A 13,225-nucleotide genomic window follows, 5' to 3' on the forward strand; every position below is an offset into this window, starting at 1 on the left:
TTTCTTGCTTTGATCTTAATCTGAATACTATAGTGCTAGCCCCCCCTAGCACGTTTGCAAAGCTTTGAATTTCACTGTAACTGGAGACAAACGTGTGCTGTGCTCCGCGGGACGCTGCGCTGCGCCCTCCGCACCGCCTTGTCTAAGTGGGGAGGGGGCAACCTTTTTGGCAGGTGTGCCACAAATGAAGCCCTGTGCCCTCCACCAGTGCCACCCCGATCCCCTTCCCCTGCCCGATCTCCTGCTCCGCTTTCTGCTCCCTGCCCTAAGTGCTGCTCTGCTGCCCACTCAGTTTGCTGCTCCATACTCTTATCATCTTTGCTCAAGCTGCCACTCTGCTTTCTGCTCCCCGCACGCCCGGACACACTCGGAGGCTGTCCCGGTGCGCGCAGGGGCCGCCCCGCCCCGCCCCGCCCCGCCCTGCCTCAGTTTCCCGCTGGGCCGAGCGGCCGCCCCGGCACCTGCCGGCGGGCGGAGCTGGGCGGGGCGGAGCCGGAGCCGGAGCCGGGGGCATCCCGCAGCGCGGGCGGCTCCGAGCCGCTGCTCCGCCCGCTGCGGGTCGGGTCTGGGCGCGCGCGGTGCCGCGGACACACGGGGCTCCGCTGCGCTCCGCATCCCGCCGGCATGGGCTCCCCGGGCACCTGCGTGCTGCTCGCGGCCATCGCCTGCCTCCTCCGCCGGGTGAGTGCCGGCAGCCGGGCTGCGCTGCGCTGCGCTGGGGTGCGCTGGGGAGGGGAGGGGAGGGTCTTGCCGGGACTTTTCTTTTTCTTCCCTCTTCATTTCATGCTCGGGGAGAGTTGGCCTGCGAGAAACTTCCTCCCGGTTGGAAAGGAGGGTGGGGAGAGCTGGAAGTGGGGGAGCGGGTCTTTCCCTCCCCCCAAAACAGCGCTTGAATCTTCGCGGGCCGGGACGGAGAGGCGCGTTTGCAGCCCGTGTCATGGGGGCAGCACCTCGGCCTCGCCAAGGGGACACGGGGATGGGCAAGGGGCAGGGGGAGCGCGGTGTCACCGCCGGTGTGTTACTCGCTTGGTATGGGTGACCACGGGCTGGCCCGGTCCGAGAGCCGGGTCTTTGGGGCCCGGTCCGAGAGCTCGGTCTTTAGTGACAGGTCCGAGAGCCTGGTCTTTGGGGCCCGGTCCCAGCCCCTGGTTTTAGTGCAAGGTCCCAGCCCCTGATTTTAGTGAGAGGTCCTAGTGCCCAGTCCCAGTCCCTGGTTTTAGTGCAGGGTCCCAGTGCCCAGTCCCAGTCCCTGGTTTTAGTGCAGGGTCCCAGTGCCCAGTCCCAGTCCCTGGTTTTAGTGCAGGGTCCCAGTGCCCGGTCCCAGCCCCTGGTTTTAGTGTAAGGTCTGAGAGCTCAGTCCCAGCCCCTGGTTTTAGTGCAAGGTCCCAGTGCCCGGTCCCAGCCCCTGATTTTAGTGAGAGGTCCCAGTGCCTGGTCCCAGTCCCTGGTTTTAGTGCAGGGTCCCAGTGCCCGGTCCCAGTCCCTGGTTTTAGTGCAGGGTCCCAGTGCCCGGTCCCAGTCCCTGGTTTTAGTGCAGGGTCCCAGTGCCCGGTCCCAGTCCCTGGTTTTAGTGCAGGGTCCCAGTGCCCGATCCCAGTCCCTGGTTTTAGTGCAGGGTCCCAGTGCCCAGTCCCAGCCCCTGGTTTTAGTGAGAGGTCCCAGTGCCCGGTCCCAGCCCCTGATTTTAGTGTACGGTCTGAGAGCTCAGTCTCAGTCCCAGCCCCTGGTTTTAGTGCAAGGTCCCAGTGCCCGGTCCCAGTCCCTGATTTTAGTGTAAGGTCTGAGAGCTCAGTCCCAGCCCCTGGTTTTAGTGCAAGGTCCCAGCCCCTGATTTTAGTGAGAGGTCCCAGTGCCCAGTCCCAGTCCCTGGTTTTAGTGCAAGGTCCCAGTGCCCGGTCCCAGTCCCTGGTTTTAGTGCAGGGTCCCAGTGCCCGGTCCCAGTCCCTGGTTTTAGTGCAGGGTCCCAGTGCCCGGTCCCAGTCCCTGGTTTTAGTGCAGGGTCCCAGTGCCCGGTCCCAGTCCCTGGTTTTAGTGCAGGGTCCCAGTGCCCGATCCCAGTCCCTGGTTTTAGTGCAGGGTCCCAGTGCCCGATCCCAGTCCCTGGTTTTAGTGCAGGGTCCCAGTGCCCGGTCCCAGCCCCTGGTTTTAGTGAGAGGTCCCAGTGCCTGGTCCCAGCCCCTGATTTTAGTGTAAGGTCTGAGAGCTCAGTCTCAGTCCCAGCCCCTGGTTTTAGTGCAAGGTCCCAGTGCCCGGTCCCAGTCCCTGGTTTTAGTGTAAGGTCTGAGAGCTTGGTCCCAGCCCCTGGTTTTAGTGCAGGGTCCCAGTGGAAGGTCCCAGTCCCTGGTTTTAGTGCAAGGTCCCAGTGCCCGGTCCCATCCCCTGGTTTTAGTGCAAGGTCTGAGAGCTTGGTCCCAGCCCCTGGTTTTAGTGCAGGGTCCCAGTGGAAGGTCCCAGTGCTTGGTTTTAGTGAAAGGTCTGAGAGCTCAGTCCCAGCCCCTGGTTTTAGTGCAAGGTCCCAGTGCCCGGTCCGAGAGCCCGGTGTTAGTGCGACTGTAGGTGACTTAGTTTGCAACCGGGGTTGGGGGGACAGGAATTGTCCCGTGAAGCTTCTTCTGCTGCTTTTCCTTCCCGAAGTTTCCTGAAATTGGGAAACCATGGAAAAGCCGCCTGTAGACCCGGTCTAATGGGCTGGAATGAAAAGGATGCTTAATATGGAGCCGGGGGAGTTCCCAGTGGTGCGATGTGCTTGGCTGTGGGATAGTCTCCCCCGGAGGAAGTCTGCAGGCTGCGTCACTGAAGGCATTTGACCCTCCAGTGGGTAATGCAAGACCAGGCCCTGAAGCAGACTGGGCACTGGCATGGAAGGATGCAGACAGTGACCCACCAAGTCTTTTCTGTCCCTAATGTTGCTTTCTTATGATCAGCTTGCTTGTTTGTTTGCCCTGCTTCCTCCTCCCACACACGGTGATGCAGAGCCTACCAGCAAAGTCATTTCTTTGCATTTTCTTTTCTTTTTTTTGTCTCCCCCCCCCCCCCCCCCTTTGCAAATAGGAAAACTAAGTTTTATTTCAGGCTTGAGTGGTGAATAGTTCACCAGGCAACTCTCCTGTAGCATAAAGTGGATTTGTTCAAGCTGGTTACTTTATTTAACAGGGCAGGTGGAAGATTGAGGCTTAGATACCTGGGGTTGGCTCCTTCCTTCCCATCCTGATTATTTGTATCCATTTTCTTCCTTCAAGGAATAAAAGACCAAGATATTTCAGCAGTGTCTTGTTGTTTTGGTCAGGGTTGCCCACAGTGACTGGCTTTTGCCACTGCTAGCCGGATGGGAGGCAGTGTCATTTGCTCTGTATCAGTTCAGTTCAACATTGCGTTGTCCCTCTCCAGAAGCCAGGATCCGATGTGATCTCTGACGGACACTCAGGGCCATTCAGTGGGATCTTCTAGCCTGGAAAGTCACCCAAAGTTTCCCTTGCATCTCTCCCTATCTGACCTTTCCAGATCCCCACTTTTCCCTACCTGCGAATGGGCCATTTCAGGTTTGATGCAGCTGTGAACGGGAAGCAGGCAAACGCCCTCGGTTTCAAAGCCCGTGGAGAGGGTCTAGCCAGGGGAGCACGCAGGCTGGCTTTAATGATGAAGAAAAGCACAGAGCAATTTAGTTCTGCTGCTTCGTAGTGAAGGCATTTGTTTCCTGGAAGGCTGCTGGTGTCTCGCACCTGAGCTAGGAGAAAATCTACGAGGGATCAGATTTCCTTCCGCTGAAATCCAGGGGTGTAAATCCCATTGACAGAAGTGTCACAGGAGTAAAGAAAGCCTTTTGGGCCCAATCCTGGAGAGAATTAGGCTCAGTAATAACTTCCGCTGGTCACCGAGCCATTCATTCTGTCACCAGCTTTGCTAAATGAAATGTCTGAGTGTTTGCAGAATTGAGGCTCTGAGTGGTGGGGTGTAAAAATAGTCTTTTCTCTTCCTCTGAGACAGTAGCAGACTGCAATTTAGCACCCTTTTGAAGCTTCTTTCCTGTCCTTGTTTCATTGTGCCACGTTTTGCACCTCTTAATCTTTCTGGTTCTGATGCAACAATATATTGCTTGGCTTTCTGGTGTTATAGTCACGAGACTTTGCAGGATCTCTGCTTTTACTAGCCGGGGAAACGGTGGAGGAACCAGGGATCAGCTTCTTCAAATGGCTTTGCATTATAATGTTCAGTGCCGCGTGTGTGCATTCAGCTGTAAAGTGTATGAGGCTGATATATGGCTGTTTAAAGGATCCTGAATTTTCACTGACCGAAAGGGCTGGCACGTTTCAAAGCGAAAGCTGAAATAATGATAATCTGACTATGGGATCTGGCATTGCTCCATGCTGTTTTTCATTTCCTTTTTAACTTCACTGTGATTGTTCACTCGTGTGTCCCTGAAAAGATTTTAATAGCAATTCTGGTTTGATCAGTCCCAACAAAAAGTTCAGTGTCGTAAAACGATCCCAGCCAGGTGTGTGAATTGCTGTTATAAATTTGCTGCATAATCCATGCGTGGAGAAAGAGAGAGATTGGGAAGTAATACCTGCTAACATGCCATCAAACCACTCTGCAATCCTGCCTCTTGCAGTGGCCAGTGCCTCGTGCATCAGAGAGAAGCGATGGATATATTTTTGCTTATCCTTGGTTTAAAGCCAGAGCCACTCCACCAGTTTCTGATGAGTTTCTTCAGCTTTCCCCTGGCTGAACTGAGAGACGAATCGGGCCCACGGACTCCGAGACGCGAACAGCTTACAAGTGCGAGTGAGATGCGGGTAATTCAAATGGCTCTGCAAATTCCACTCTCCGTCAGATTAAAAGATCGCTCTGGGTTAGCCACATCTGCGAGTGTGACATAATCCACGTGTCGGGGGGGGGAAAGCCTGATTCTGATGCATTCAGGGCAGTTGCACACTAAATCCAAAATCATGCTCTACATTTTTCCTTTGCGCAGACTGAAAGTAGCTGAGTTAGCCTGACCTGCATGGCGGTCACTTCGCCAGCTCCTGACCCTCTTTCTTTCTGTCATGGGCTAATCATGGGGTGATGAAAATGTAGCTAAAGAAATCGATATTTCTGAGGCCGCACTGCTGCATTCACTGTCATTAGAAATGCCAGCATTCAGTACTAATGACTGCACATATGCAGTGAAGTTAACTTCATTTCATTATAGAGCTGCTACATAATACATAAAACCCTTGACTTTTGCTGACTGTGCTGTAAAGAGACCCCTAATACTTAAAATCCATGTCTTCTGCTGACTGTGTTGTAAAGAGCCCATATCCCCCAATAGCTATGGTGTTAATAAGAGATGTATAGCTGAATCTGTGTAGTTTATATGTGCATCTTTCTAAGCTAATCAAATGTCCTGTTTCCCTAAAAATACAACTTTGTAATATGGGCAGCCTATGCCTATATGTGCAGGCATTGAATTCCCATTTGTATTGTGCAAATACAAGCTTGTAGTTAGACCTAGGTAATATTAAATGCAGATTAAAGTAGTAAGGAGGGGATGAATGAATCTGATTATCCTCTTAACAGCATGATACTGCAGTCCACCCGGCACTCGAGCTCTGGTTTTCAAACGGTAGCCATCTGCCTCCAGTGGCTGTGAATACAACACGAAAATACTCAAATAAGCATGAAGCTGGGGCTTGCTAGGTGCTCCCTCTCTCGTAGGAAATGCAGGGTGCTCCTTCTCTCATGAACTGGCCTGGAGATGGCTAAATTATAGTTTATTATTGTGCCGGGTACCACTAGTATCTGTAGTCAGATGGGAGCATGGACAGAGCATCTTGGCTAGCACCCAGGCTGGATGGTTGTGTCTGGTTGCAATGAGTGTGTGTGTGTGTTTCTTTATACAAGGGTGTAGGTTGTAGCTGTGTTGGTCTAAGGACATAGGCAGACAATTCCTTGGGTGAATTTGATATCTTTTATTGGTCTAATAAAAGATATCAAATTCACCCAAAGAACCTTGTCTTTCTTTATACAATTGTTTTTACACGCTATATGTCAATTGTACCTGTCTTGGAAGCCACTTTAGGGGTACGACAACCATGCAGCTATGCTCCAGGTTGACTTTGCCTCGACTTTTTCTTTTGCTCGGAGTACAAACTCCATGAATCAAGATGATAATAGTATTAGCTTTAAGATCACATTTGTTGCTTCTACCAATTCATGCCAGCGTATGACTCCACAGACTACTCCCTGGATATACGGTCTGTGTTTCTGTAGTATCTGAGTGCCTCACAGTCATTATTGAGTGGAGAGAGGTCATTAGTCAGGCAGACGGCAGGGTAGAATGGCACCCTATAGGCTAAGTGGATTTAAAACAGGATGGTTTTCTTTTTTTGTTTTGTTTTTGCATTTTACAGGCTGGACCTGGGGCATGGGGTAGGCTAAATGACTTGGCCAAAGTGCTCTTGGATGCTTGTTTGTGCAAGGGTTTTGTACCGGGGTTTCCTGAAGCTCAGTTTAGTTTCCGCCTCTCCGAAGTGGAAGAAAGAGGAACAATGAGGGCAATAATTACATGCATAGAAAAGGGCTGTTGTGGTGCAGTCTGGAGACTTTCAATGAAAGGCTACAGGTCCAAATCTAGCCCATCAAAGATGTATTTTGACCCAGCTTCATGACCAGTTAAAGGCTGTTGGTGGCACATGCAAACCTTCGACTTCACCTGTGAAAACGTTCTTCTACCCGTGCCTTGTGCTGGTTCTGTGTCTCTCGGGGCATGCATGCCACCCTGTGCCTGGTGGGTAGTGTTGGAGAGCGGTTACGCTGTAAGGCACCCTCTACAATTTCCTCCCGTTTCGTTCCACAACGAGGCACAACAGGACATTCCTTGGTGTCAGTCAAGAAAGCCCTATTGACTTCATTGAAACTGTGCTAGTTAACACAAGCTGACCAGTCCCAATGATACATGAAAGGAACTATTGCTCTGGCTTCATTTACCGAGCAGATTTTCTCATAGGGAGAGGAAAAAAAGCTGCTACAATTGCAATTAACTGGACCTCCTGAGGATGGAGGCCGGGTACTGAACAGCTCAAAAAGACCACGTGCTCTTGGTCCTTCCTGCATCTCGGCTGAAGAAATGTAGATAAGTTTGTCACGTCCACTGCTGAGTGTGATCTGTGGCTCCCGTTCAGGAATGGAGGCGTTACTTATCTGCATACAACAGCCTTCAGCTTCTTGTGTGAAGAGTGCCAGGCTCAAGCCCAGTTTACAAACCCAGTGGGTTTGATCCTGCCCACGGGCCAGTTTCAAGCTGCTGTAACTCCACTGCTTCGAGGAAAATTGCTCTGAGCTTGTGCTGACGTGAAGGAATTTGGAAGGGGGACCCGGTGTGTTTGTCTAAAAAAATAAAGGGAGTGCGGTAGATGCAGGCAGGTAAGCAGAGAAGTGTTATTTTGAAGCCTTATTCAAGTTCTATCTGCTGAGCTACAAAGAGGTTTTTCCTGCAAAGAAAACCTCTTTGTAAGCACGAACAAGACATTCCCCCCTCCCGCCCCTCCTTCAGGAAGTATGAAACGATTGCACAAGAAATCTTCAGGCACATGTTAAAAAACCAGGGATGACAGGGGTGAATGAAGTCACTGCTGCATCCATTCTGTAGTTATCCAAACATGCCCATACGTAGGTTTAGTGGAGGGGCGTCTTTCACTAGTGGGTGAATGCTCTTAATTACATCTTTGTGCACTCAGAGAAGTACACGGTGCTTGCAACTCCGTGTTTAAGTGGTGCTGGGAGTGCCACGTCCTTCTGAAAATGAGGTCCCAGGTGATTTTTCAGAAGAAGCAGGATCTGACCCATGGGAGCTGCAGGTGGAGAGGACAATAAGGGTCAAGTTGGGTCCCAGCTGAACTGCAAGCAGCTTGCTTGGTTTCAGGGAGTACAGTATGTGGTCTGGAAGTCTGTTTGCAGCTTAGCTGTCTTGCTGTCATCACCCTCTTTTGTCTGCAACCTGCAGACAGTTCACACGGTTTGCTGCCCGACTGTCACAGACCTTCTGCGTCCTGGGATGAATCATCTCGGTGTGTCAGGTTCCCATTTTGCATAAGGAGAGTAATACGGACCACTCGGGGCAGTCGGGTTTATTAGTATTCAGAAGGTGCTTTTGGTGCAGGGTTCATCCAGCAGCTGCTCCAAGAACATTACTAGAAATCCCCGTCTCGCCCTTTCAGTCCCTTAACTATACAGCATTGTAACTGGTCAGTATTGTGTGATTTATGCTATCTAAAACCCTCTAGGATATTGTTAAGAAGGCATTAGGGTTTCCATTACTGAAACCGTAGCTTGATTAGATATGTCAGCTGACTGTTTCCTTTGTTGCCCATTATGTTCAAACTGCTTAGACTTGTAAATAAATCCTAATGATGGAAAAGATGTCAGAACAGCAAGAACGATTACATTTTAATAGTTGCCAGCCTGCGCTGACATGAATGGCCAGTCTGGATGCCTACTGAAGAAATAGCAGTCCCTTTTGTGATGTGAAAATATGGACAGCAATACCATGAGACTGCATGCTGTGCTGCTGACATTCATTCCTCCTGGGTCCAACTCATTTCTGTTGGTGCAAAAGTTTTTGCAAGAGAAAGTTAAAGCAAGCGGCACTGTAAGCAGGTGATGGCATATATGACATTGGTAGAGATAAGGACCGAGACCTTGTAATGATGGAGAAGCTTGTGTGACGCGTTGCTCCTCAGAGCTATGTTGTCCAGTCTTGCACTTCTGGCAGGGTCACCCATGGCCAACATGATGATGTGGTCCGTACTGATGAGGGGGCACAGCTAGCATCTGAACCTGTTGCAAGCCTCGTTTGAGATTGGGAGCCTGGCTGTAAGCCAGGACAAGTTTGTCCTCCATGGCTACCTTGAGGCGGTCCTCCTTTTCATTAACGATGTATCTAAGCCAGGCCAGAGGGGCAGTGCCTGGTCTGTCCATAGATCGGATCTGGCCACTGGTCTTGATCTGGTATCTGGGGCAGGAGTGGTGGGCCCACATCTGGTTGTGTGGAGGTTGCCCCTGATCCAGCCGTGTGGGTGAAGGGGGCTTGGCCCAACTCAAACGTGGTCCTGTGGGGAGGAAGGAGAGATGGTCCAGCCCTACAGAGGGAAGGGGGTATAGCCTGACATTAGAGCCACTCTGGTGGCATATTAGTTTTAAGTTGCATTTGTACTGTTTCTGCCTGCTGTATTTCCTGGACCCAGGGGTATTCTGGCCCATGTGAGTATGGTAACCCGCATGCACACTGTGCGAGAAAAAACACATGGTCAACCCACACCTTTACTGCAAACCTCACTAAATCATGTCATTAGTCATAATGCATGCTCCAGAGTGTGAACGACCTGTCCATTTTCACCACATGTGTTTCTGAGAGAGAGGTTTGTCTGCATTGTTTGCATTCGCACTCAATGGCCTGAATCAAATCAGAATTTTTTCCCCCGGCACATTCCATAAAATAATGAAAGACAGACACGGAGACTGTAATTCTGCTTTGATGGCAAACTCCTGGGAACTTCTTTAATAGCCGCGTGGGAAAAGGAAGTCTCACAAAGTTGCTATTATATTGCAGGTTAAGATTTTATAGAGCTACACCACTTTGAGACTGATTTTTTGTGCAAGGTCAGAATTAAACCTTATACATTCCCCTCTTCTCCTGTGGACTGAATATATAATGTCAGCTCTTCAGTTGGTGGGAATCAGCATAGTCCCAGAAGCCAATAAAAATATAGCTATTAACATTGGCTTATGCTTTGCCTGCTGCTTTGCAAAGTTTGGGTTGCAAGCGGGATGCTCTTCTCGCTGCTTATCATTTTATAATGGTAACAATGATATAATTCCATTAGCTTCAAGGGAGTTATTACTTCTGATAGTTACATGTGTAATTGAGTAGAAAATCAGCCCATAAATGTATTAATCTTTGCACATTTAAAATTTTACCTAGAAGGAATAAATCTATTAACACCCATTGATTTTTATGGAGGTAAAATTACCAAGAACCTTGTGTCTTACTGTAACACCAAAATCTGGAGGATATCCTTTTTCAAATATGCTTTTTCACAGTACTCACCTTTATTCTGTGTTTTAACACACATCTTTTTCAGGCCTGGTGGGTCTATATCATCACAACCAACAATCCTACAGACTTGCTGTTTCTATAAGTTCGTTATCATGACCCTCGAAAAGGTCAGCATAATTTAGCCGTCCTAGGAATTGCATTCAACTGTTACAACAAAATTAACATTACAAAATACTCGAGTCAGGAAATATCAAAAGTTAAGATAGCCCAAACATCCGTAACCTTGTCTCATCAAAGATGTGCATTATAATATTTATTTTAATTCAATGCTCATATATAGAAATACGTAATATTTATAATATTTTTAACTGAAAAAAATGCGTATATATTTTCCCACCAGGCTCATTCACCAAAGAGTGCCCAAAAATAGATGTACATCCACTCTCGTTGCTTGAAAACGCATGAAATATTTTGGTGCAGATTAAAAAAAAAAACAACAAATCCATTCCCAGGCCCAGGAAAAATTGTGATCCCATAAAATAAGACAGAAGAAAGCATGAGCATCTGACAACAACCATGTAAAATAGGGGGGCAGAATTCTGCAATTTTGATTGCAAGTATCCAGCTGGGAGGAATATAAGTTAGCAAGAGCTTCTATATTTTATCTCCTCCTCTGCCCCATCCCACCACTGAATGGACCAAATCCAGCCAAATCCAGTGTCTCCATCAAAACTCTACTCACCCAGGAGTGGAAGTTGCTGGTAATGAAGGATTGAATTAGGTCTAGTGCCTTCACCCTGCATACCCAGTGCTCAGCCTTCGGCTGGGGCTAGTGTTTGCTCGATGGAGCTGGGGTTGCTGAAAAGCTCCAAAATATCAGTGGTTCCTGGAAAGGTGTCTATGAGGGGGCTCTACCAAGCAGGGACCCTCCCCGTTATGGAAACCCCAAACCTCCCTAGTTTGCGGATTATGGAGCTGGCGTAGTAGCCAGAAATGATAGCTCTGGGAGATCCACGATGGTGGGAGAATCCCCACTTGGGCGAAGTACAGGCCATCAAAAAGCCCAAGGTTGAATCAGTTCAATCTTCTCAGGTTAATCTAAGCTGCGTAGATTGAATTAATAAACAGGTGACCAGACATTCATTTTTGATTCTGGAAATGCAGCCACATGCCTGCAGTGGCCTAGGCCAGAAGCTGGGTGGCGCTAGAGCACGCCTCCTCTGGAGCAGACAGGTTGAGCCAAAGCTAGCCCACCCACCCTGCAAGGGGGAAGTTTGTGGGTGAGGTGCAAAGCATCCTAGGATGCTGAGGGACTGTGAGTTAACTTGAATCTGGAGGGGATACAGGACAGAAGTTCAATAAACCAATTTAACCTAAATCAGTTAAGTCTGATACTACGTCCATCCAGGTTTAACTGAAACTGGTTCTGGCCATTTTGAAAGCGGTTTTTGTGCACTGAACTTCTGTTGTGTTACAGATTTAAACTGGTTCCTGATCACTTGTATTAGTTTATGTGTAATTTCTGTCCTTAGTCCTGGGGAGAGTCAGATGCTTTTTTCTACCTATTTGCGACACCCAGCACAGCAGGGAAAGAGTGTCAAATTAAAGCCACATACTGCATTTTTTGTCCGACTCCTGACCAACGTACTGTATTTTGTCACATATAACACACACCTGAATATAGCATGCACCCTATTCTCGGAAGGCCCAGAGAAGGAAAAAACAGAGTACAGGTAAATACCAGAGGTCTGGGCTCATCATGGCTGGGTCCACACACCCAGGGTGGGGGCCTGATCCAGCACACTGTATGGCAGGGCTTGATCCAGGCTGTGTGGTGCAGTGGGGCCCAGTCCAGCACAGTGGTGCTGGGGCTCCACAGCACAGTAGGATGCCATCCAACATGCTGGCAGGGGGGTGGTTTTTCTGGTCCAACCCTGTGCCCTGACTCCAGGGCTGTGTGCGGTCCTGGATTCAGACTTCTCACTGGCTCTGGTCCTGCATACAGGATTGGACCAAGTGTGCCAAGGCCAGTTGCAGGCCAATCCCATGCACTGTCCTGATCCAACATGCAGCTGGGGGTTAGGGGCTCCCCATAGGTCTGAACATTTGTCATCAGGATCAGAGTGGGGAGAGGGGCAGGGAGCAGTGGAAGTGTCAACTGTTGTGGCTTCCAGAGCTGCAGCAATTAATGCTGCCATAACTTTGCTCCTCTCCCCACCCTCCCCCCCACCCCAAATTTCTGGACCCAGGGGAGTCCTTTTCCTCACATTAAATGTGCACCCCAATATTCCCCAACTGATTTTGAGAAAACACAAGTATCACCACTGTTTGGGTTGTCCTTCATCATAGCTCCTGCATCCTAAGGACTGTTAGACCCACACAATGGCAGTATGTTCCCTTTGTTGCTTGGGAGCATCAGGAGCCTGAAAACGCCTGTCGAGACCACTCCTGGTTGTGCAGGCCCCTGATAGGAGGCCAAAAGTCATCGGGAGAATCGCTAACGTGCTTAAGTGTCACTTGCTGCATTTTTCAGGCCTGACACCAAACAGTGTGGCCGTGCTGCGTCTTGGCTATGTTAGCTCAAAGGGTCTATCTAGATACGTTAGCTGTCTCCTTGCATCTGAGTCCATTTCTGTAATGACCTCTCCAAAGTCTTTTTCTCTGTTCGTTTTATGGGTTGTTCTTCCGTTTTGCAGATAGAAGCTTAGATTTCAGAATTTCTTTCAGAAAGACTATTGCCTTCGGGCCTTCTCTGCTTCAGAGACGGGGCATGCTGTGCCATGTGCCTGCATCGTTGCTTGTTTCCAGTTGACCCCTCATTCCAGCAGTGAAATGTGTGTTTCGGCAGCAGATGCATTAGAGCTTGTCTGCAGTCTCCCGTCTTACAATATGTGGTTCTTAGGTATGCAAAGATCTTGGTAGCCTTGGCCACAGCTGTTGCCTAGGATGCTGAGGTCAGGTCTTTTACTCATAGTAAATTGGTGAAGATCCATTGAAGCCCATGATCTATCAGTTTGCACCAGCTTGAGAGAGAGGCTTGTATCAATGCAGGGGTATCAAACTCATCCTTCCTACATCTAGACACTCCAGCTACAAGTGTGGCAAGAACGCTTCCGCCGGCAGGCACAGAATATATTGGAAACATAAAGTAAAACTATACCTGCATTAGCCTTAGCAGATTCAACGTAA

The 13,225-nt window shown here is 49.4% G+C and overlaps 1 protein-coding gene across 2 annotated transcripts in view; it reads left to right on the plus strand.

Annotated features, from left to right (window-relative positions):
• Positions 1-531: 531 nt before the first annotated feature.
• LOC102564825 (vasoactive intestinal polypeptide receptor) overlaps positions 532-13,225 on the plus strand; it is a 175,431-nt gene continuing 162,737 nt past the window's right edge. The window contains exon 1 of one of the 2 annotated variants that reach the window (XM_006269009.4): positions 532-681. In XM_006269009.4, the coding sequence (XP_006269071.3) occupies positions 625-681 (57 nt within the window). In that variant the 5' untranslated portion in view covers positions 532-624. The remainder of the gene's footprint in view (positions 682-13,225) is intronic. The other variant, XM_059729231.1, reaches the window with a different exon arrangement.

The sequence above is a fragment of the Alligator mississippiensis genome, chromosome 5 (genome assembly GCF_030867095.1).
Source record: "Alligator mississippiensis isolate rAllMis1 chromosome 5, rAllMis1, whole genome shotgun sequence".
Taxonomy (NCBI): Eukaryota; Metazoa; Chordata; order Crocodylia; family Alligatoridae; genus Alligator; species Alligator mississippiensis.